The sequence below is a fragment of the Puntigrus tetrazona genome, chromosome 7 (assembly GCF_018831695.1).
Source record: "Puntigrus tetrazona isolate hp1 chromosome 7, ASM1883169v1, whole genome shotgun sequence".
Taxonomy (NCBI): Eukaryota; Metazoa; Chordata; class Actinopteri; order Cypriniformes; family Cyprinidae; genus Puntigrus; species Puntigrus tetrazona.
Genome location: NC_056705.1, coordinates 12,407,728 through 12,429,236, shown reverse-complemented (window position 1 = coordinate 12,429,236; position 21,509 = coordinate 12,407,728). Strand labels below are relative to the sequence as shown.

At 38.8% G+C, this 21,509-nt stretch overlaps 3 protein-coding genes across 4 annotated transcripts in view; all 3 read left to right on the top strand.

The window, feature by feature from the left end:
- dtx4a (deltex 4, E3 ubiquitin ligase a) overlaps window positions 1-4,129 on the top strand; it is a 17,305-nt gene extending 13,176 nt beyond the window's left edge. For both annotated transcript variants that reach the window (XM_043243713.1, XM_043243714.1), the window contains 6 exons: window positions 76-137; window positions 260-421; window positions 910-971; window positions 1,119-1,439; window positions 1,583-1,672; window positions 2,253-4,129. In XM_043243713.1, the coding sequence (XP_043099648.1) occupies window positions 76-137; window positions 260-421; window positions 910-971; window positions 1,119-1,439; window positions 1,583-1,672; window positions 2,253-2,480 (925 nt within the window). In that variant the 3' untranslated portion in view covers window positions 2,481-4,129. The remainder of the gene's footprint in view (window positions 1-75; window positions 138-259; window positions 422-909; window positions 972-1,118; window positions 1,440-1,582; window positions 1,673-2,252) is intronic.
- A 1,437-nt stretch (window positions 4,130-5,566) lies between these two features.
- Window positions 5,567-8,866, top strand: msantd1 (Myb/SANT-like DNA-binding domain containing 1). Its single transcript, XM_043243724.1, has 3 exons — window positions 5,567-6,108; window positions 8,061-8,339; window positions 8,419-8,866. The coding sequence occupies exons 1-3, from the start codon at window positions 5,852-5,854 to the stop codon at window positions 8,705-8,707; spliced, it is 825 nt and encodes a 274-aa protein (XP_043099659.1). The 5' UTR covers window positions 5,567-5,851; the 3' UTR covers window positions 8,708-8,866.
- Window positions 8,867-10,458: 1,592 nt separating this feature from the next.
- rgs12a (regulator of G protein signaling 12a) overlaps window positions 10,459-21,509 on the top strand; it is a 30,260-nt gene continuing 19,209 nt past the window's right edge. Inside the window, 4 exon segments of the mRNA XM_043245745.1 lie at window positions 10,459-10,557; window positions 11,316-11,601; window positions 11,604-13,198; window positions 14,352-14,453. Of these exon segments, the coding sequence (XP_043101680.1) occupies window positions 11,361-11,601; window positions 11,604-13,198; window positions 14,352-14,453 (1,938 nt within the window). The 5' untranslated portion in view covers window positions 10,459-10,557; window positions 11,316-11,360.

Below are 21,509 nucleotides of genomic sequence, written 5' to 3'. Positions count from 1 at the left end.
GGTGTTTCCTATTGGAGAGTGGTTGCTTGCGTAGTGGAAGCTCGTGCTTCATGACTTTTTTTTGTATCTTTACAGAGTCCCCACCGTCCCTGTGAAGAACTTAAATGGATCCAGTCCTGTCCATCCAGCTTTGGCAGGTGAGAAGTAATATGCAAATAAGTTATAAATAGCGACTGTGATGATTAAATATAGTAACATTTGGGATAATTTTGCAACTAAAGACACCGGACCTAAAAATAGATGTCCTCTAATTGGATAGGTATCACTGGGATACTAATGAGTGCCGCTGGACTCCCGGTCTGCTTGACCCGCCCACCCAAGCTTGTGCTCCACCCCCCACCTGTCAGCAAGAGCGACATCAAACCTGTGCCAGGCCTCGGCCACTGCTGCCGGAAAACTACAAAGAAGCAGGCCCGCAAAGGCAAGGAGCAGAGACAATATTATGCAAATTACAGTGACAGTGTTTAGAAAAAAATTATGTGTGTGTGCGTTTAGATTTTTGTTTTTAATCAATTGCAAATACATTTATAATATATATTTTAAGACACACATCTGGCCAAAAGTTTGGATTTAGTTTTTTTGTGATACAGTAAAAGCATTGTATTAACATTTGGGAAAATTATTATTACTATTGTTATCAATAGTACAGAAGATTGTAATAATATATTTACAATGTTTCTGTTTTTACTGTATTTTAAATCAAATAAATGCAGTCTTAGTAAGCGTCTTTCAAGAACATTAAAAAGTCTTTATTTCAAACTTTGGACCAGTAATGTATAATGTATAAATATATGATTTTATTTTTTTATTAACTATAATTTGATAATTATATTTTCTATATCATATCACGTCGTTGTGACAGATTATTTCTTTAAATCCTTACCCTTACGTTTTCTCTCATTTGAGCAGGTAGAACTTCAGAAGAAGTTGTTAGAAGATATCTCCAGAAAGTCCGCAACCCACCTGAGGAGGTAAACAAACATGATTCTTTTTTTTCTTTTTTTTTAATTTGTATTTAAATCATTTTAATTAAAATAGATGTATTATTTTAATTATCTTTCATTTGATTCTTTAAACTTGATGTAATTTCTTTTTTTTTTAATTTTCTTGTGTTTTAGGATTGTACTATCTGTATGGAGTCTCTCTGTGGTCCATCTGGCTATAAAGGCCCAGGTGTTGGTGGCATTTCTCGAGCGGAGTCAGTGGGTCGTCTGTCTCAGTGTGGGCATCAGTACCACCTGCAGTGCCTGGTGGCCATGTACAACAACGGCAACAAAGACGGCAGCCTTCAGTGTCCCACCTGCAAGACCATCTACGGTGTTAAAACCGGCAACCAGCCACCAGGAAAGATGGAATACCACGTCATTCCTCACTCCCTTCCTGGACACCCTGACTGCAAAACCATCCGGATAATCTACAACATACCCCCTGGCATTCAGGTAAGACTCTTAATTTAGAGCTTGTTTAAAACCAATGCTGCCAACATCATATGTTGACCTGCTGCAGTATTTATATAATGGCACGCATACATTTTTTTAAACTATAATGTAGGTCTAAACGGCTCCGTCTTTGCTCGTTTTAGGGTCCAGAGCATCCCAACCCCGGGAAGCCTTTCACAGCCCGTGGATTTCCAAGACACTGCTACCTCCCTGACAGTGACAAAGGCCGCCTGGTGAGTCTCCACTTAATATTATTCATCTTCTTACAGGGTCCTTAAAAATCGTACATTTTGTTTGATTGAGTTCAAGGTTCTAAAAATCCCTATAATATACAGCAGTCAACACTTGAAGTGAATCTAAAGCTTTCATCATAGTCCTAAAATAACAGCAGTAACCGTTGTTGAACTTTTTATCAATTTCAAATGTTGACTACTGTTGTATAGGGATAGTGCATCCAAATATTGAAATTTTGTCAACCTGTATACTATTTTTGACTTAATTGACTTAAATGGAGGTCAGTGGCTACCATGAACAGGTTACCCATATTATTCAAAATATAGAAATTAATGTTTGGAACATCAAAATGGCAAGTGATGACAAAACATTCTTAATTCTTAAATTTAGGGATGGAAAAATACGAATTTTTACTCCTGGGCTGACATATGAAGTATGACATGTAGACATTTTACAGCGTAGAACGGTCTTTAAAAGGGACTTAAAAAGCATGATTTGCTCCTCTACTTAATTTATCCATTCCAACTTGAACATTTGAGGTTCTCCAGCTTTTATTCTAACCGATTCCTGCTCTGATAGGTGTTGAAGCTGTTGCTGGTTGCTTGGGACCGCCGGCTGATCTTCTCAGTGGGTACGTCCAGCACCACGGGCGAGACGGATACGGTCATTTGGAACGAGGTGCATCACAAGACCGAGTTTGGCTCCAACCTGACCGGCCACGGTTACCCGGACTCCGGTCACCTTGACAACGTCTTGGAAGAGCTGAGGGCACAAGGCATCACCGAGGAAGAGTGTCTGAGGGACTGAAAATTCAAGTCGGACAACAAAGACTGAATGTTTTTTGTGTTAGTGTTGCCAAATCTGAATTCAATTCCCAGCTCTTGTTTCTCAGAATACCTGAGACACTTTCGAAAAACAAAAAAAACACAAAGTTGAAAGGTTTCTAAGTCATCATCGCTCCATTTTTTTTTTTCAGTGATATTAGCCCTCCTACTGCTAAAGAAATTGTTCGAGCCTGTCGGGAGTGGGACGGCCAGCTGCAAGAGCTGTAATCTACAAACAACGTTGCACTGTGCGTGATATTGTGGTGGAGCTGTGGTCTTTTTTTGAAAATTCCTGTTAGCGTGCTCCCCACAGAAACTAGTTTTGGTACGGTGCGATTTTGTGGCTAGTGGGCTGCAGACGTAGAAGAAAAACCGAACTGCCGGTGTCTGTTCAACCATTTAATGTATTGTAGTTCTGTGAAGGGTACGCGAAACAAAGGTACTTCTGTGCATGTAGTTGTATCATTCGGCGCAGAGGCGATAACGTCTCGGTGTAACCGAGGCTGCCACTTGTTGCTAACTTTGATGCTCCAGTTGCAGTTTTAGATGCTGGAACGTGAATGTTTACTGCCTCATAGTGGCACTTGTTAACATATACATTCCAGTAATAACCACGGTATTTATTTGACGACATAGTTTTTTCGAAATGTTTGCAGTATTTACATTAACCACTTATATTTGTACTTATTTTATTGTATCTTACATTATTTTATAATGTCGAAATGAGAAACCTGCATTGTCATTGATTTTTGGGATGGAAACCAATCTCTGTCCGTGGACTGAAAGAGACATTCGGTGCAAACTGCTTCGTTGATCAGTATTAAAGAAATGTCGAGCCAAGGTGAGATTGGCGGTCAGTGGATGGACGACGCACAAATTTAGTGAAAACTCATTTCTTTGCGATTGGATTGGCTGTCGGAGAGCGAAGAATTACAAACAGGGCCCGTGCGCGAACTGAGCCTAGCTCAGTTGTAGTGTGGGTTTTTTATCATCGGTTTAGATTCTCCAACGTTGAAGGTGTGGGCCTTTTAAGTGGTTACGAAGAGCAACTAACCTACCCTGTTAAGTCCGTTGAAGTTGTATCCTGTGGACAAACTATCTCCGGTTGCCTTTCTGGTCGGTTCTCGGTAGGTCTGTAGTGGACCTGTTTACAAAGCTGTTGACGAAACGACTGCATGTATGTACATGCAAATGTGTAAGCTTACATTTATAGTTGATGTGCTGTATGTATGTGTTTTATGTACACAATTCTTTTCCCCCTGCATCCAGAAGCATGTTGTGGAAGTAAATGAGTATTTCTTTTTCTTGTATCATTTTTTTATAATATACTTTTAATTGATTTAACTTTTTCTTATAAGCTATTAGTTTTTTGTTTTTTTTTCCACTGTGAAGTTTTTAATTTCTTTTATTGCACTTGTATGATTTGATTTATTGTCCAGCCAAGTTCCTCATGATAGTTGCTATGGAGACAACAGTGAAAATGGCACCGCTGCCAGGATGAAAACTGTGAAGACAGAGAACGGAGCTAGGAGAACTAATGTTGCTGTATAATATAAAATGTACAAAACAACTCTTGCATATTACATAGCTGCTGGAATACTGAATAAATATTAAAGGCACTCAAAAAAAAAAGGAAATGCCGGTTTGGGTTCATTTTATTTGCAGTTTAAACTTCTTTGTGTCAGTCAGGCACTAAATATTTGACTCAGTAGGGGGCGATGTTCAACTAAAATAATCAAAAGAATAGGCAGAATCCACGCTTACGTGGCCTTTGACTGATAAAAGTACCAATATATAAGATCATTTAATGATATCACTTTAATTATGCGTCATGCTATGAATATTAAACTGTCATTTTTAATAGGAAATTCACACAACGTGCAAAAAAAGTTATAATAAATTATTATTAATGACAAGGCTGTTGGTAGACAGCCATTTTACTGCAATATTCTCAAAATCGGCACTAGACTGTCAAGATGGCAATAGGATGTGCTGCTCTCTCTCTGAATTAAAATTTTATCATGACACAAAATTAACAGACCATCTGGTCCCCCCTAAGACCAGGGCATTTCCTCTACAGGCAGATGATCTAGCTTGTTAATTAATGCTTTTATGTTATATGTGTTACATAACCCTGTCTTTATCAGGGTTTGGTGGTATGAATCTCAAAATAAATATGCATGTGTGTTTGTGTGTGTGTCACACACATACGGATAACTAGATAGCTAATATATCAGTCGATATATTAATTGGTGTAATGATTATGAAGCCAAACTGTCTTTCGCTGTAATGCATATCTGTGCTCATGTCAGTCTGGAAATTCTCCAAATGTCTCCTAACAGAGTGAAGTTGTTGTGAAGGTGATGCATCTAGACAGATGGGCGAAGCACATAATGCGGTTAACACTGAGTTAGCCATAAAGCAGCACATGCACCGTGTGTCATCTCAGCTGGTAATCTGTCAAAAGATAACCCTGCCCCCAAATCACTACCCCCAATGCCCTGTCCGAGACCCCCTGTAGCTGCGCTAGAAGATCTAGTAATCTGAAACACTCGGGCGCGGTCAGAATCTAGGAAGTGTTTGAGGGCAAATGTCCTGTGGTAAAAAGGGCTCACGGCCTGAGGGGTAATTAAGCTAACCTAAACAAGTTTCATGCCACAACGCGCCTGCAAAATTAAAGTGCGCATTTCCAAAACCTTTTTAGACCGAGTTTAAAGCTAAATTGGCCGGATTGCTCATTTTTGGATCCGACACCAAAACAACCTAATTTTCTTTCTCAGTTTTCTTGTGGTTTTAAAGGCATTATATCAAGTGCAAATGCACTTTCTCTGCGATGTCCCTCTAGCCCCTTCTCAATTAAAAGCTTTTAAGCTCATAAACGCTCAGACTAAGTGGTCTGGAGAGAGGCCGGTTGCCTAGGCAACAGCACACTCTGCCGCTTTCGGTCCCCAGAGGAGTCGTATTTCACATGCAGATTTTCTGCCTGCCCGACCCACTTTGTTGGCTTTCAGCTAAAAGCTTTTTGCTGCAGACTGACAGAGACAAAAGAGTAGAGGAGAAGGGGAAGGGTTTGGCTAGAAGAGGAGGGCCTTAGCGGGCTGTTGCCAGGGTAACTTGACATCATGCTGACGAACTTCCCTCTTTAAAAGCTTTTAAAGCGATTGCTCCAGCCCTCCAGGTTCCATTTTGAGGCCTCTTAACTAAGCATGGGGGGAAGGGCAGCAGAGGCCTGTCTCTCACACACACAAGCACATGCTTGAGAAAGCAAAGTAAGGCCAGGAAAACAGACTGCACCGAGAAAGAACCAAGCTTAAATCATAAACCCGAGCGAAAGGTACATAATCCGTTCTTAAAATGGCCTCTGAGGACCTCTGCTTTAGTTACACAGTGCCGGGCTCGAACGAGAAGCACAGGAGGGCTCGTAACTGGACGGATTCTGAGATGAAAGCGCTTGTGTACATTTGGGAAGAGTATGTGACCGAGCTAAAGAAGGCTAAGCGCAATGCTAAGATCTACGAGACCATGGCTAAGCAACTTTACGAATTAACTGGCGAACAGCGACACAGGGAAGAGATAAAGATGAAGATTACCAACATGACTTTTCAATTCAGGCAAGTAAATACTACACTATCTATCCATTTACGCTATTTGTTTGTCTTTCTACTTCAGGGCCAAATATTTGTGTTTATCGTGGCACAACTGTCTACTCTTACTACTTTGTAAACGGCAAGCATATTAAATTAAGATAAATGGCATACTTTGCGTACACTTTAGCGCGCAAGTCTTTTAAAGCGCGCCGCATTGGTTGTAAGCTAGTCGCAAGTCTTTCAAAGCGTACCGCGTCGGTCGTAAGCTAGGATACAAGCTATCTACGCATGCGCGCCGCCCGCTTGCGTTGCACGCGCGTTGCATGTGCTCTGTTCGCGCACAAAGTCTGCGCTGAAAATCGCGCTTCACGCGGCGGGCTGTGCTGATGACGAAAATGACGTCAGGCACCGTATCCGCGGCAAGCTTTCGGTTTGAGATAACAATGAGGTGCATTAGTGACGGAGAAGCGCTCGGACTCGGAGCCGTGAAAACGATTCTGAAGCAAAGCAGCGCTCCGGTTTGAAAATGTAACGATGTCGGATTCAAGGAGCCGAACGAAGACCGCGAACACGCAAAAAGCACACCCCTGGAGAAGCGAGACGACGTGGAAACAACGCGAAGCACATCAAAATCACTTTGTCACATCGCAGTAAACACAAATGCTGCGGTGTACTGATATATATTCATAAACATAGGCTATAAAATATAGCGACGATGTACAGAAGAGTAATAGGAGCAGGACTTTTGACCACTGCACGTGTAAGGTTTCAGCTATTATAGTACACTAATGCAGCTTTTAGGTCAATTCCCTCAACTTCTCTAAAATATCAAAGCAATTTTTGTGTAACCCCATAACAATAATCTACACATATTTAGACAATAATATATAATTATTAATTATACATGATAATTGTAATCACGTTTGTATTGACTATTTGCTTTTACAAAAATATGTCCAGATTATATTTTAACATTCATCATGACTCGGAACTCAGAATTCATCTCAAACGCTGTTTCCATTTTCCATCTCAGTGATACACACACATATGAGGAGACGGTCTTTCTTGGCTGGTGACAATCTAAAATAAAGAAAAAAGATTATTTCCCAGGCTTAATATACATGTGCAAATTAACCCCGATATACTTAAACATGTCAAAGAAGTCGCCCATTCACAGAATTCACCCACTCTACAGAATTCACACAATGCTGTCTGATAACCTATTGTGTAATTCAGTTATCATGCTAATGGCACAGATACCTCCCACATTCCAGAGCATTATCACCTGTGCCTCAAGCAGCAAGCAGATATTTGAGCAAACAAGATTTGAGCAAACAGGATATTATTTAATCAATGTTGAGATATAAATAGTTCAAAATATTGCTACACAAATACTTATTAATAATAATAATAATAATAATTTATTCAACTTGAACTTATTAAATAATCATAAATAATCATACATTTTGATTGAATCTCATAATGGTAATAATAAAGGCATTCGAAACTTGTGAATGATCAAAAAAAGTATGTTTTTTTTTTTAGTATTTTTTCCACAAGGAACAGGACAATTTATGTCATGTAAAAGGTGCACAGGCAAATTCTGCTTTTAATTTTTGCTAAAATTACAACACTGACAATAAGCTTAAAACCTAAAGTGATCAATGCATTCAACAATACCTTAATATCTACATGACATATTAAGAAAAATATGTTTTCGACGGTTTACTTACGTGAATGTAGATTTATCCAGTCCTGTAAAACAAGAAGCTGCGTTTCATGGGAAGTTTATGACCAGGTAAACAGGTCTATTTTTAAAATCTACCATTCAATAGCACTTCAAGGCTGACAAACAGGGCATATTAGTTGTCAATATTGTCTTACGGAAAAAAAAAGTACACTACAACAATACTACAATTACACTACAGCAATATGAGACTATGAAGTAGTGCTTAAACAGTATCTTTTTTTAACAGGAAGTTGAAATACACAGCAAATGGAAGCAATGCTACACCTGACTGGCCGTACTACAAATCCATTGAGAGGATCTTGTCAAAGGTACCAGACCATGCCCATATGAGCCCACCGAGCCTCTCCACGTCCGGTCCGTCTACGTCTCAACTCGAGACCTCCGCGCCCCAATCAGCTCCGCCAAGTGGGTTTCTGCCCGAGTACACTGGTTCCTCAGAAGAGAGAGAGATCAACGACGAGGAGGAAGGCCTGACAGAGAACTCGGAGAGCTCTTTTGAGACCAGGTAACATGTCCGATCTGATCGCAGATCCGCTTCGAATTCGTAAGTGTGGAATTATAAATGCATGGCTGTCCGTCTGCAGGTCACAGCCGCACAAGAGGCGGAGGCTTTCCCACGTGTCACTGCGCCGGAAGAAGCTGCGCGTCCTGGATGCAATGCTGCAGGAGCAACGCAGGATAAGCCGCGCCGTTGAGGAGGCATGCCACGAAGTCCGCCGCGTTATGCATCAGCAGAACTTCCTGCAGGTGCAGAGCCTCCAGCTTCAGGAGCGAATGATGAACCTCCTAGAGAAGATGATCCCTGCTCCGTCGGCCCCTTCTTGGCCTAACCCGTCAGCCTCAAAGGGTTTAGGAACACCTACAACCGAGTGACAGAGACCTTAGGAAAAGGGATACGGACCTTTTTTTTGTCTTTGCTAAGGAAGCGTCGTTATATGCTATGTATAAAAGCTATAACCAACTAGTTAGCTGTACATCTTAGAGCTGTTTAGGCACTGTTTAGTCTTCTACAATAAATATGTTATTCAAAAATGCTGACGTATGTAACCTAAGCAAGACATTTTTGAAGAAATCACTATTCAAATCAAAATGTAGTTCTCAAAAGTTAAATGGTGATTGTTATGTGACACATAATGTGTTGAAATCTGATTCATTGGGTTTCTGTGTTAGTTGCTAATTCCCGGCTAATTATTCAGACAATATAATGTCACGGTTGACTGGCGTCAAAAAGATTTAAGATTTCTCTTAAGGCGTTTTTTTTAAAAAGCATACTATGTTCAGGAAGACTCCAGAACGTCAGAAGGCCAGGTCAGACAGATAACACCAAATGGTTGGTGATAATGTAAACTAGGCTGGCTAGGATTCAAAACGGTAGATTAGTTTAGCTAGTAGCATTACAGTTTAGCGTTAGAGTGTTAGCGTCGCACAATTTAGCAAAGTGTAACATGTTATTAAATGTTACAAAATGCAGTTGTTTTAGTAGCAGTTTATATGCTGACACTCATATTTAGCTTAGATATGTTATAATATACAAAAACAGAAAAAAAAAAATGATATTCTCATAATATGAGTATAATACACCCCCTTTATGAATTTCTGAAATAAACATAATTTTGATATTTTTGTGAGGTGTCAAAAATGTCTAGGTGGTCCAACTGTCCAAAGACTGTAAAAGAGAAAAAGGGGAAATAAAATTAAATAAATATTCATTTATTTGAATAAATATTCAAAAATGAATTTATTTATTGGAATCAAGTGTCTGTCAAACTAAAGACAATGGCTGAAGTAAAAAAAAGTATTGCATGCTACACTTTTTAACCTGGCTCATGTGTTTAAAACGAATTTTTTTAAAATCTCTTTTTTATCATCTCAGACTACCCTTATTTGTTGCTTGACCTTAAAGACTCCCAAAAGTAGCCAGATTGATCGAACCCGACTTGCACCCAAACATTATAATGGTTAATGCACCACATGCTCTTTAATTCTTCTTAATGTGCAGGCAAGATAGTTAATCCTTTCCGCTTTGTCTTAAATTGTGCACTTGGTAATTAATAGCAACAAAACGGTGTACAGATATGAATTTTCATCACCTCAGTTCTTTGTCTGTGATGGTCAGGGATTCTTGGAAGCTATCAGTTGATAAGAAGAAAGACGTTAGTGCTCAGTGACCTGGGTGTGGCGCCATGAAAAGAAACCTACATTTAAAAAATGCACTGCTGCTGCAAACTGGTATTTTAAGCCTACGTGTATATATCAAATTAGTGTATTTCAGAAAGATTTTCACCGTCTAAAAGCAAACTTGTATCTGTTTGTAATCTTGCTATAGTTTACGGTAGCTGCTGCCGTTTTAAATTAGCTTACTTAATGTGTCAGGGAATATTATTGAACACATGTACGTTAATTCCTACTTTCGAATAAATCGTTAAGTGTATTTATTTACAAGCATCAGCACTAGGAAATAGTAAACATTAAAGTTAAAAAAAACAGCATGGTTTTTCTGTCCGCCAATGAGAACGCCGTATATATTTAAATATTGAACATGATTGACACGTCTGTCGACCAATGAGAGAGCGAATATCAGTTTGCAAACGTTAGGGTGCCATAGAGACAAGAGAATGACGCTTTGTATCCCCAACAATAGTGAATGGAAGTGGTTTAAGTCCGTCGCGCGAAGGGAGTTCGGAGAGAAACGAAGACAAACTTTGGAATTAAAAAGAGTGCAGGTAAGCGCCGATGTATGCATTTGTTGTTTATAAATACGCGGACTTTAAGTAAAAGAAGTGCGTTCGGAAATCAAGTTTGTAAATGAAAAGTGTTTGGCGTGAGACGCGAGAGCTCTCAGTGCAAATGTAGCTTTTTATCTATCTTTTGAAAAATACAAACATGTTTATCATTTTGTCAATTATTTTGAAGAAATGCTATTAAAGCAATTACTTTTTTCAGAATTCACAATTTGAGTAACTTTTTGAAGTTTATAATTTAACGATATATATATATATATATATATATATATATATATATATATATATATATATATATATATATATATATATATATATATATATATATATATATATATATATATATATATGTATTATAGTTTTTAAAAGATTAAGCATGCATTAGTTTTTATGTAAAAGTCAAATCACCATTATTTATATAGTCTTTTTAACAGATTGTTTCATATCAAATAGGAAAATATAAGGGGAAAATTAACTCTTTAAAGTTTGTGGCGGTAGGGTTGAAAAATTCTCAGTATCTGTATCTTTTTGTTTGTGTGTGGTCAAGGTTTATATCTCTTATCATTCCACATATTATATTTCAGCTACTTTTCTGTCTGTCTCTGTGAAGCTGACACAATCTGTGTTGTATTAAAAATTTTGAAATAAAGTTTGACTTGATCCATATTTTCCCGCCCTAATATCCATTTCAACAAACGTAATGTCTCATATTCTAACCTTACTCATTTTACTCCCCTTAGGTCTGATCCTTAGCAGTGCAGCAAGATGATTGTTCACGGTTGGAAATGTATCTGAACGAAACTACTATACCAGTACAAAGTACTACTATTGTGAGTTCAAGCACCAAAATGAGAGTTCTGAAGCCTGTTGAGTCGGCTATGAGATATTTGGATCGCCCTCCCAGCCCGGCGGTGCGCAGGGTGGAGATGGAGCGTGGGAGAGCTGGTTACGGGTTCACCATTGCCGGCCAAGCACCTTGTGTCCTGCGTGGAATAATAAAAGGGAGTCCAGCGTACAGTGTCGGACTGCGGCCGGGGACCGCATCTTGCGTGTGAATGATACAGACGTGTCTGAGGCTTTGCATGAAGTTGTGGTGAAGCTGATTGGTACATCATCACGATCACTTTGTTTGCTGGTCACTTCAGGTGACAGGCCGCCCATGGCCTCCTGCTCCAGTGACGAGGAACTGGGTTATGGGAGTAAAGGTAAACTGCCGTGGCTCAATCCTGGAAAAAAGAATCCCTTCCCCAACAATATGGACACGAGGGAGCCGATGCTTCAGTCGGTTGGAAGTTTCGATACTGTCTTTGAGATCTCTGACCAGGGCACCATGACAGCCCATCAAGACAAGCAGAAAAAACAAAGACCTTTGTCTGAACCAGATATGTCTTATTGGTTGCAGCAGCATAGGTCCAATGGTCTTTCACAGGATGACACGTCTCGAGTTGTAAGTGAGGATTCTGTGTTTTCAGACCTTCAGAGTCAGAATGACTTTGTGTCTGACTCCAGCATCCTGAACGTTGCAATGATTGTGGGATACATCAACTCCATGGAACTGGAGCTAGTAACGTCGCAATCTGAGGAGGAGGCATTGCAAGCCATCCGTGAATGCATTAGTCAGATCGGCATTGAGCAGAAGACCCATTCGCTGGTCATGATGAGGGTCAAATGCAACTGTGTTCAGCTTTGTGATGACCGAGATGATGTTCTAGCATCTTATCCAGCAGAGAACCTGGCACTTAGTGTTGTTTGCACGGAGGATAGCAGGTTCTTCGGCCTTGTCTCGGTTGATACAACCAAAAATATTGATGCTGGGATGCAGACAAGCACCCTGAAGACATTATGTCATGTGTTTTTCATAGATCCAGAGCTTTATGAACACAAGGAGCATCAAAGCATCATAGCGCACTTTGGGATTCCATGCACTCCGGATCCAGACACTCAAGGCTGTTTGGAGTTTCCTCAAACTCCACACTCGATTTCTCACTTTGTGTCCGTCCTTTATAGTGACATGGGGGACTACATTGAAAAACTGAGACTCAAACTTGACAGCGAGAATCCTGAAGAAGAACCACAAAACACACGTAACAATGGCAGTGGTAGCGACAGCGGGATTGGAAATGCTTCGCCAGAGGATAGAGACAATCTCAGTGGCCAGTGGAGCTTCACATCTCCAAATATTTCTAACCCACCACCATATTATTCACAGCATAGAAACAGCGCACTTTCCAAACCGGAGTGCAGGTGCCTTCTGTCTGAACCGCTAGCAGGGGCTGCTCAACCTGTGGCTCAACCAGCCAAGGCAGACAGTTCAGCTTTTACTCCTTTGCGATCTAACTTTGCTTCTAAACCGGGAACCAGTCAACGCAGGCCTTCCATTGGCTTTAAGGCACGCTGGCAGAAGTCTCGTCCCAACAGCATTGAATGCTTGGTGGAAAGGGACAGCGATGGAACCACAAGTAAAAGTAGCACCCTTCCGCCCGCTATGGAACAAATCCCGACCCTCCGATACAAACCACTAGAAGATCTCAAACATCCTCAGAGAATGAACTTCACTCCACAGCTTGAGCTGACCTCAAGGTTCTTCAGCAGCGCAGCCAAGAATAAGGATGGGGAAAATAAGGTCAGAATAAAACAAATATCTGGTGACTATCTAAATCTAAATCTGCTATAATACTTCACGTTATATAGGTGTTTAGCAAAATAACTGTAATTAACCATATACATGAGTAATAATAATAGTCATAGTGATGTTTAAAACAAAATAATTTAGAATATACTATTACTATGGGCTTTCTACAGCTTGTCCACTTTTGTTTTATGAATCAAATGAGACGGTCTTTGCTGTCTACCCTGCGGTCAGTCTTATGGATGGTTTATTGCAAGTTTGCCACCATGCTAAGTTAAAGGGGCTTAATACAATGAGCCAAGGAACAGATGGTGCTGGAAGTAACAGGCACAGCAGATGGAGCTATTGGGTTGATTAGTGCAGTTCAATATGATTACGCCGGATGGATCAGCTTTAGATCTATTAACAATGTCGAGAGTCACCTAGCAACAATTTGTAAGCTGTGTAAGGCAACAGAGGAATATTATCATTTTCTTCCTTTCACTGAGATGATTTATTGCTAGGCATCTGTCTCTCTCTGACATCTCTTGCCCTTCGGATTTAATTTTGAAGCCTAAATCAATTATGTATGGAAAGTATTTTTTTTTAGGTGCTAACCGTATCTAAAATAATAAAATATAAATAAATAAAATATTTTTTTGTAACGTACATAATAATATATTCTAATGTCAGTGGTGTTGCAGTTTATACTGTGTATATATACACAATTAACGTGTTAAATTAATTTAGTGAAATACACAAAAAAAAAATCAAAATCTTTAGAAAAGCACATTGACAGCCAATCAGAATCATGAGCTGGAGAATTTAAAGTGGCAGTCATGCTTGTGCTTAGAATAAACAGACAATATTATTCACTGGTGTGGGCGCTTGTATTGTTATCTTTATAGTTATTGTGCTTGGTGTGAACTGGCTTTAACGCAGCTGAAAAAACCGTGTGGTAGCCAATTGTAATAAATGATACAGTGATTATTTTTTTGTATATTCTACAATTATTAGTGTGACCTGAAATGAAATTTGTTTTTGTTTTATTTATATAGAAATGCCACGGTATTATAAGGCACATCTTTGCTTTGCCATCACTATTTTGAAATTACAAGACAATGTATATTAACTGTAATCATACTTCTTTCAACGTTTGACTTCTCAGGGGTCTTTATTTTGGGCACTCACAAGGGGACGTTCCTCCGTACGTAGACCATCGGGTGCGTCTAAAAGACTCAGCCTGGCTCATTCACTTAATGACCTTGAGGTAAGAAAGCATTTTCTGTTTTGCCTTCGACATTATACTATTGCACACCCATATCATACTATTGAATCATAGTTTCTGTAAATTTTGCTGCAGTGCTAATGCATCGTATGACAGATGAAAACAGATACAGGTGTGTTTAATTGTATAGGAGGCTCAGTCAGACTGTATTATGCTCTAATCCAGTTCAAAATTCTGCTTCATTTTATTTGAGAAACTCCATTCTTTTCTCTCTCTAAACACACAGAGTGGCCTTTGTTGTGTTGCATTGTCCTCAAGCATAATCATGTTTTTTTTCTGTTTTTATAAACAAGGTTAGCCATGAAACTTTTAGAAACACGTGGTACTCTGCATGATAATGATAGTACCATTAGTATCCTCTCCCAAATGTAAAGAAGCCTTTATGTGGCTGTACAGTCTGAAAACACATTACTTTAAGCTTCAACCTTCACCGCATTTCTTTTTTCAGTGTTTATTCAAAAGAATAGTTTAACCGCAAATAAAAATCCCCCCCCATGTCTTTTCAACCCGTATGTTGCTACTTTTTAGAGGAACACACAACAAAGAATTTTCACTGCTCCTTTTTGTTTTTGTCGCTCCAAAAAGGTTGAAAAACCATTAAACCAGATTTTTGAAGTCATGTGGTAGCCCTATGTAACAAACAAACAAACTTTAGTTAGCTTTAAGTTCCTTTTCACTAAAAGTCTTCCCTTCACTTGCTAACTTGACATGATGTGGAAATACATGTTTACAAATACATTTCAGTCTTTAGTGTCATATGATATTTCGAAAATTATTTTAATGTTCTGATATGGCATTCAAGTAACATGTTGAAAACATTTCTGCTTAATGTATTTTTTTTGGAAGACTTGGGAACCAGTTTTTCAGCAGTTATTTGAAAATTAATTTTAATTTGTAACATTATAAGGCCTTAAACCGTCACTTTTAATCAGTTGAATGCGTCCCTTGTTGAATAAACAACGTAGCCCAAATCTGTGTGTATATTCTAGAAGTCAGCTAGACTGAATCTGTGATATTGTTTTTTTTTTTTTTGTTGTTTTTTTTTTTTTGGAAAAAGGCAACATACCAGTGAGCAAATAATGTCCATTTATGTCGTTGGAGGAACTATTACTTCAAATCCTGGTTTTGTTGCATTTTTCATGCAAAACTGTTGCTAGGCTGCATATTTTGTACTGAACAGGCTAAGACTGATGCGTTCATTTCATACCTTTTAAATATTATTTTGTGCACACTAATGGAGTCATATGGATTTTAACCAGCAAATTTCTTGAGGTTTGATGCTGGAAAAGGTTTGTCACCTCTCCAAGTGTGGAATCTGAGAGGAGTAGGATTTCCCTTTGGCTTTTCCTGGAACTTGAGGCAGCCTTTTTCATGGACCTAATGCCCCTCTGGTGGTCAGGCAGACTGGAAAGTGTGGTTATGAGAACATCAGTCACGCTGGTGCTCACTAGGAGAACAAGAGCAAGAGGGAGGGGAATTGAAATGGAGAGGCTTGTTTGGTTGGAAAATGCCTGATCTAAGCATTTTTTTTTGTTGCCAGATAACATCTAAACGAACTGCCATTTCGGTAATAAACTGAGCACTTTTATGCTAAACTAAAGGAGCTGTGACAAACTCCATCTTTATTATTAGAAAATGTATTTTTGTTTTTGCAACCTGGCTTTTACATAGTATAAATATCATGCATGTAACTCCATATGACCATATGATGGTTTTCTCTTGTTAAATCTACTCTTAGTCATTGATAGATTGTAAATTTGTTTCAGCAATCTATTCCGTACACTAATAGAATACAGATTCATTGCCTGACGCAATTCTCAGATCCCCATGTCCTGATATCAGCAAAGAAGGAAGTACACTTTACAACACCATGGACATTTTCTACTGAGCAGTAACAGTTTTATGGAGTAAGGCTAAGCGGCTGAGATTTTGGGTAGCGTCCATCCCTCAGACAGCACCTCTCTTAGCACCAAGGCCGAATCCGGCATCTTGATTAAGCTGTAGAGTGTTTTGGCAGCTCTTGCCTTGATGCTGCTTCCAGCACACAGCCGCACAGAAGATTACTGCTGCCACTACCGATTGATTAAGCGTGTCGTAGAGTCCTGCACACAAAGAGTTTGTGTTTGCGACCCAGTATTTGGAGCTCTACGTCTGCAGCAAGGGAGGCCTTTATGCTGTTGAGGAAATTGTCCCAGCTATCATCTAAACTATTATCAAATACTAATGAACATAATTGTGTGCTGTTGCTGTTGATAGTTTTATAGCACACAGTAGATTTATTTCCCAAGCAATTGGGATTTACAGCTGATTTATAACAGCTGTTGGTTTGTATATCAGTGATGAAGAAATTTAATGTTGTGGAAAATCCATCCAGTATTGTTTTTCAAAAACTGTTAGCAGATAAATAACCTGTGGCTCATAGTGTGAGCTTAACAATACAGAACCCTCCTTCATAAAGTTGGACATGGTTTCAAGAGTTGATATTATGTGAGACCTTCAAGGACTGAAGGTTTGGTTACCCTTCTTGTATTTTGCAACTACATCCCCCGAAAAGGATTTTTTATTTTACTTGATTAAAATGAGCTAATGCGACACAATTGAACTAAATTTGATTATTTTCACTACATATGCTTATTTTTACCCCAAAATAAAAATGTTGTCGTTAAAAAGGTTACTCCGCCCCATCACTTACCCCTATGTCATTTTAAACCTAAAAGATTAGTTTGTCTTCTGAACACAATTTAAGATATTTTAGATGAAAACCAGGAGGTCTTGTGACTGTCCCATTGACTGCCAAGCAATTAACATCGTCAAGGTATGGAGAAGTATGAAAGACATCGCCTGAATGCTCCATTTGCTACCAGTGGTTTAACCGTACCATTATGAATCAACGAAAATAGTTTTTATACTTAAAGAAAACTAATATAAGGACTTTATACGACAAGTTTGCACCCAGGGAGCATCCGTTATATGCATAATGTACACGGTTCTGTGTTAGATGCAATATAAAGATACACTGTTTGTACAAATCAAAGCAAAAATACACATAAGATGCATTCTTCCATTGCATCTAAAGACCAATTTATACGTCTGCATCGAACCTATGCCATAGCCTTCACAGAGACGCACATGTCTATGCCGTACCCTAAACCACAACCTGACACCTCTCCAGAAATCTTAACAGCGCTGTGATTGGTCTTCCTCCAAATTTACTTAAGCTTTGTGTGTGTTTATGAGAACTATACTATGTTTTAATGGTTAAACCATCTTATTTTAAATAAAACAAAGAAAAGACATCAGAGAAATTGTGTAACATTGTTAAAATGTTTTTATGCAAGTGAGAAAGTCACCATATCTGAAATCATGAACTTACTGAATCTGAGGTTCAGTGAATTTTTCCAAAATTTGAGTTGCTTTTCAAGTCAACATGACATCACACGTCACTTTTTTTCAATAGTCTGAGGGAGTGAGGGTTTATTGCTAGTGGAATCAGTGGGAGGAGAATCTGTCTGAAGTGTAGAGTGAAAGGAGACGGGAGGAGGGAAAAGGGACTGAGCGCAGGAGGGAAAGTCAGACAGGCTGAAAACAGGGACAGAGCTGGGACTCAAAAGATAGACACATTCACTCCAGCTTCATCCTGTGAACTCACAGAGCGTGCGGCTGAATGGACATGTTTATTTACACTGGGTGTCTACAGGAGTGCTGAGGACTAATAATACTCACTAATGGAGCCAACTTTAACTCTTCACTCTGCTGTAAGTTTCCTTCTGTAGGTACTGCATCTGTTTTAGATAAAACTCTGTGTGTGAGGCTTGTTCTTCATATAGTGAGAATGGGTAATTTTTTGGTAGTAAGTGTGCTTGGACAGAAGCATGTGTGATCTCGCTTTGGAATCTGACGGTCGTTTTGGAGTGGCTCCCTGAAATGTTTGGTGAAATCTTTATACTTACTGAACTTTAAGTAAACCACACTTGAAACGGATGACATCAGTGCAGGATTTCTCAACTGGACTCAGTTTTTCCTTGTTCCTTCGAGTTGGTCTTATAGAGCAAAACCGCTTTGTTAAATTTAGCCTTTAGCAATCTGTCAACACTTTTCATAAGTGTTTTTACTTTAACACACTATGCTTTCATGTGTGCTATGTACAGATACCATTACCTTATTTGTTGGTATTTCTTTGCTTTTTCTATATGTTTAGATGGTGACGGTTATCTGTGAGGTCACCATTATGACTTAACATGCAAATATCTACTCCCAGATGAGGCAAAACACGTCAAGTGCTTTGACACAAGTCTGTACTTGGTGTTCATTCTTGTTGGATGATTTTCCTTGCCGGTATTTGTCCTTATTCCATGTGGTTTGACAGTTGCATTGCGTTTTTTTTTAAGCAGAGGCCACCTGTTCCGCTAAAGGGCGATGTTTTCTTTCTCTAGATGCGTGGCCTCACCGTGCTCCCAGGTTTGGTAATCCAAAACCACAGGCTGCTATTCCTCTGTCCACTAGAAATGCTTCATTTGACCAGATTTCGCTTTAATGGACCGTTCAAACAAAGGATGATAACTATAACGTTCTCAAAGGGAAACAGTGTTGGACTCGTTTTCAGAACGATTTTTTTCCAAATGATTGATAAAACCATTGTGGATGCTAATATCATGACATAATTGTTAATGTTCTTGGTGTGAACAGGTTTGAATACTTTTTAATAGGTATGCCAAGCTGCTATTAGATTATTTTTAATATTATGTTAATAATAATTTATTGAATAATTTTAAGTCATCCTTTGAAGCCCCTTTTGATGAGTGTCTGACTCAAATGGACATACTCCACTGTTGTTTATTAGTGATGATACAAACTAATTGTTTCAAGACCATGACTTATTCACATGAAAGGATGCAAGCTAATGTAAAATGTTTGATGTGGGTTGAATGTAGTTTTGGTTGTTTTTATTTGTTGGAGGATGCAGCCAGGGGGTCTAATTTTCTCTCTTTAGCTCAGCCATTTAGCAGTGATTTTCAGCTGCTTGTTACCCTTCATTATTAACCTTTCTGAATCAGCACTTTATGCTTCAACAACCTTCAACAACTGCTGGCATGGATGGCCGCCATCATTTACATTTATCTACTTGGCAGGTTTCATGCAAAATAAAATGTGTAAATCGCATTTGTCAGTTATTCAGTTTTAGTTGTAGTGTGCTGCCTATATTGCTGTCTTCCTTTAACAAAAAAACATAGAAAATATAATTTTTTATTAAATTGAAGTATGTGTAATTATCTGTACTTTAATATGTATTATCTGTAATTTAATAAAACGAGATATCTTTGAAGAATATGGAACACCATGAAATATTATCTAATTAAACGGCTTACTAAGTTTTATGCCCTATTTACACTTTTGATTTTGTTTTAAAATAGAAATGATTATTGTCTACACTGGCGTTTCACTGCGTTTCAGAAACCATCTCCATCTACACCACACAACTGAAAACGCATGCCACATGGCCACTGATGCACACTGGGCATGCGTGTAAAACTGTAAATAGGAAGCTAGTTGCTTGTCACTGGCAGGTACAATAATGAGAATGGTGTTATCGTTTACATGGTCGTCAAGGATACACAGAGCAAACGTAGGCAGCCACACCATCGTTTTCTCCAGAAATGCAAACCGTAGCAAAGGTTATGCATTTTAAAATGAAAAATCACTAATGTAAACAGCCTTACTGAGAAAGAACACAGAGACCAAGTCTGATCTTAAAAAGTAATGTAATTGTAATGTAAATTAAGAACCTATTCAGTTCATGAAAAACCTCCATACGTACGATTCCCAAGCCTGGCTCATTTAACAGGTCGTCCCCTTCCAGTACTCCACGAAAGCGGTTGGCGGGTCTACACTTGGTCACAGTGAACTATTTTTGTCAGGAAAGAGATCTACCCGCTTATAATTATGAGTGTTAGGTTTCAGTTTGAAAGACCACTGGTTCGGTACAAAGAGAGGGAGGAAAGAGAGAACGTTTGAAAGTGTATTTGGGTGGGGTCACGGGTTAAGCTTAGATGATGATGGATGCTTTTCCTCCAGGACTTTCTTTTACACAAAGGAGTGGGGAGATGTTTATTCTGTACAAATCACAGTACACGCTTGTGGATATGTCACTTATGGGCGTTTGTGTTCAAACTTTTGCACTACAAATTTGTTTGTGATCATTAAATGAAATTGCATCATGAAAAATAATTCTAGCAAAACTGTTTAACCATCATTAGCGTTCTTGGCCATGGTTAATAATATCATTCTGCTATTGATCTAAACTTTATGTAGATATTGAAGTTAAATACATTTCCTGTGCATAGTCAAATATGCAGACCGCAATTTAATCTGATACAAAGGATTCAATTTCACTGATTCACAAAAGCAGTTTCAACAAAAACTGGTTTACAAACTTCTGGTTCATGAACTCTGAATGTGGACACAAAAACATCAATGGGGACGAGAAGGATGACTGTAACTATAGATTGCAGGTTAGATTCTGTACTGCATTGTATTATATTGTATTGTAGGATGTTCTGTCCAGAGGCAAACATTTCGATACTGTCCTCCGGTTGTGACCTCTTATAAGTGAATGTAGTATCATTTACACCTGGAGATGAGCCAGTCATTGTTCCTCATAAGATCCAGGTCAGTGCGGGTTTTGCATTTTGTCCTGATGATGATTACAAGGACGGACTTGCACAGGCAATGTATTCAGAGAGTGTGGTTAAAATATTGCTGTGGTTCGTTTTATGGTTGGGAAGAGAATACGTGGCCTTGGTAAACACTATTTTGTGGTTTCCATTTTGCATCTGGTTTAGTTTTTCGTCCTTCACTGTAATCGTGTGGTTTCATTGAGATGTTACTACTTTTTATTAGCAAGCCATGTCATGTTTTTTCTCTTATTTTCAATTTTCTGAGCTTGAAAATGAAAATTGGCCGCTAGTATAATGAACACTTGATGTAGACACATTTTGCTCTAGCAAATCATCTTATCAGGCTTTCCCTTCCTCCGTCAGG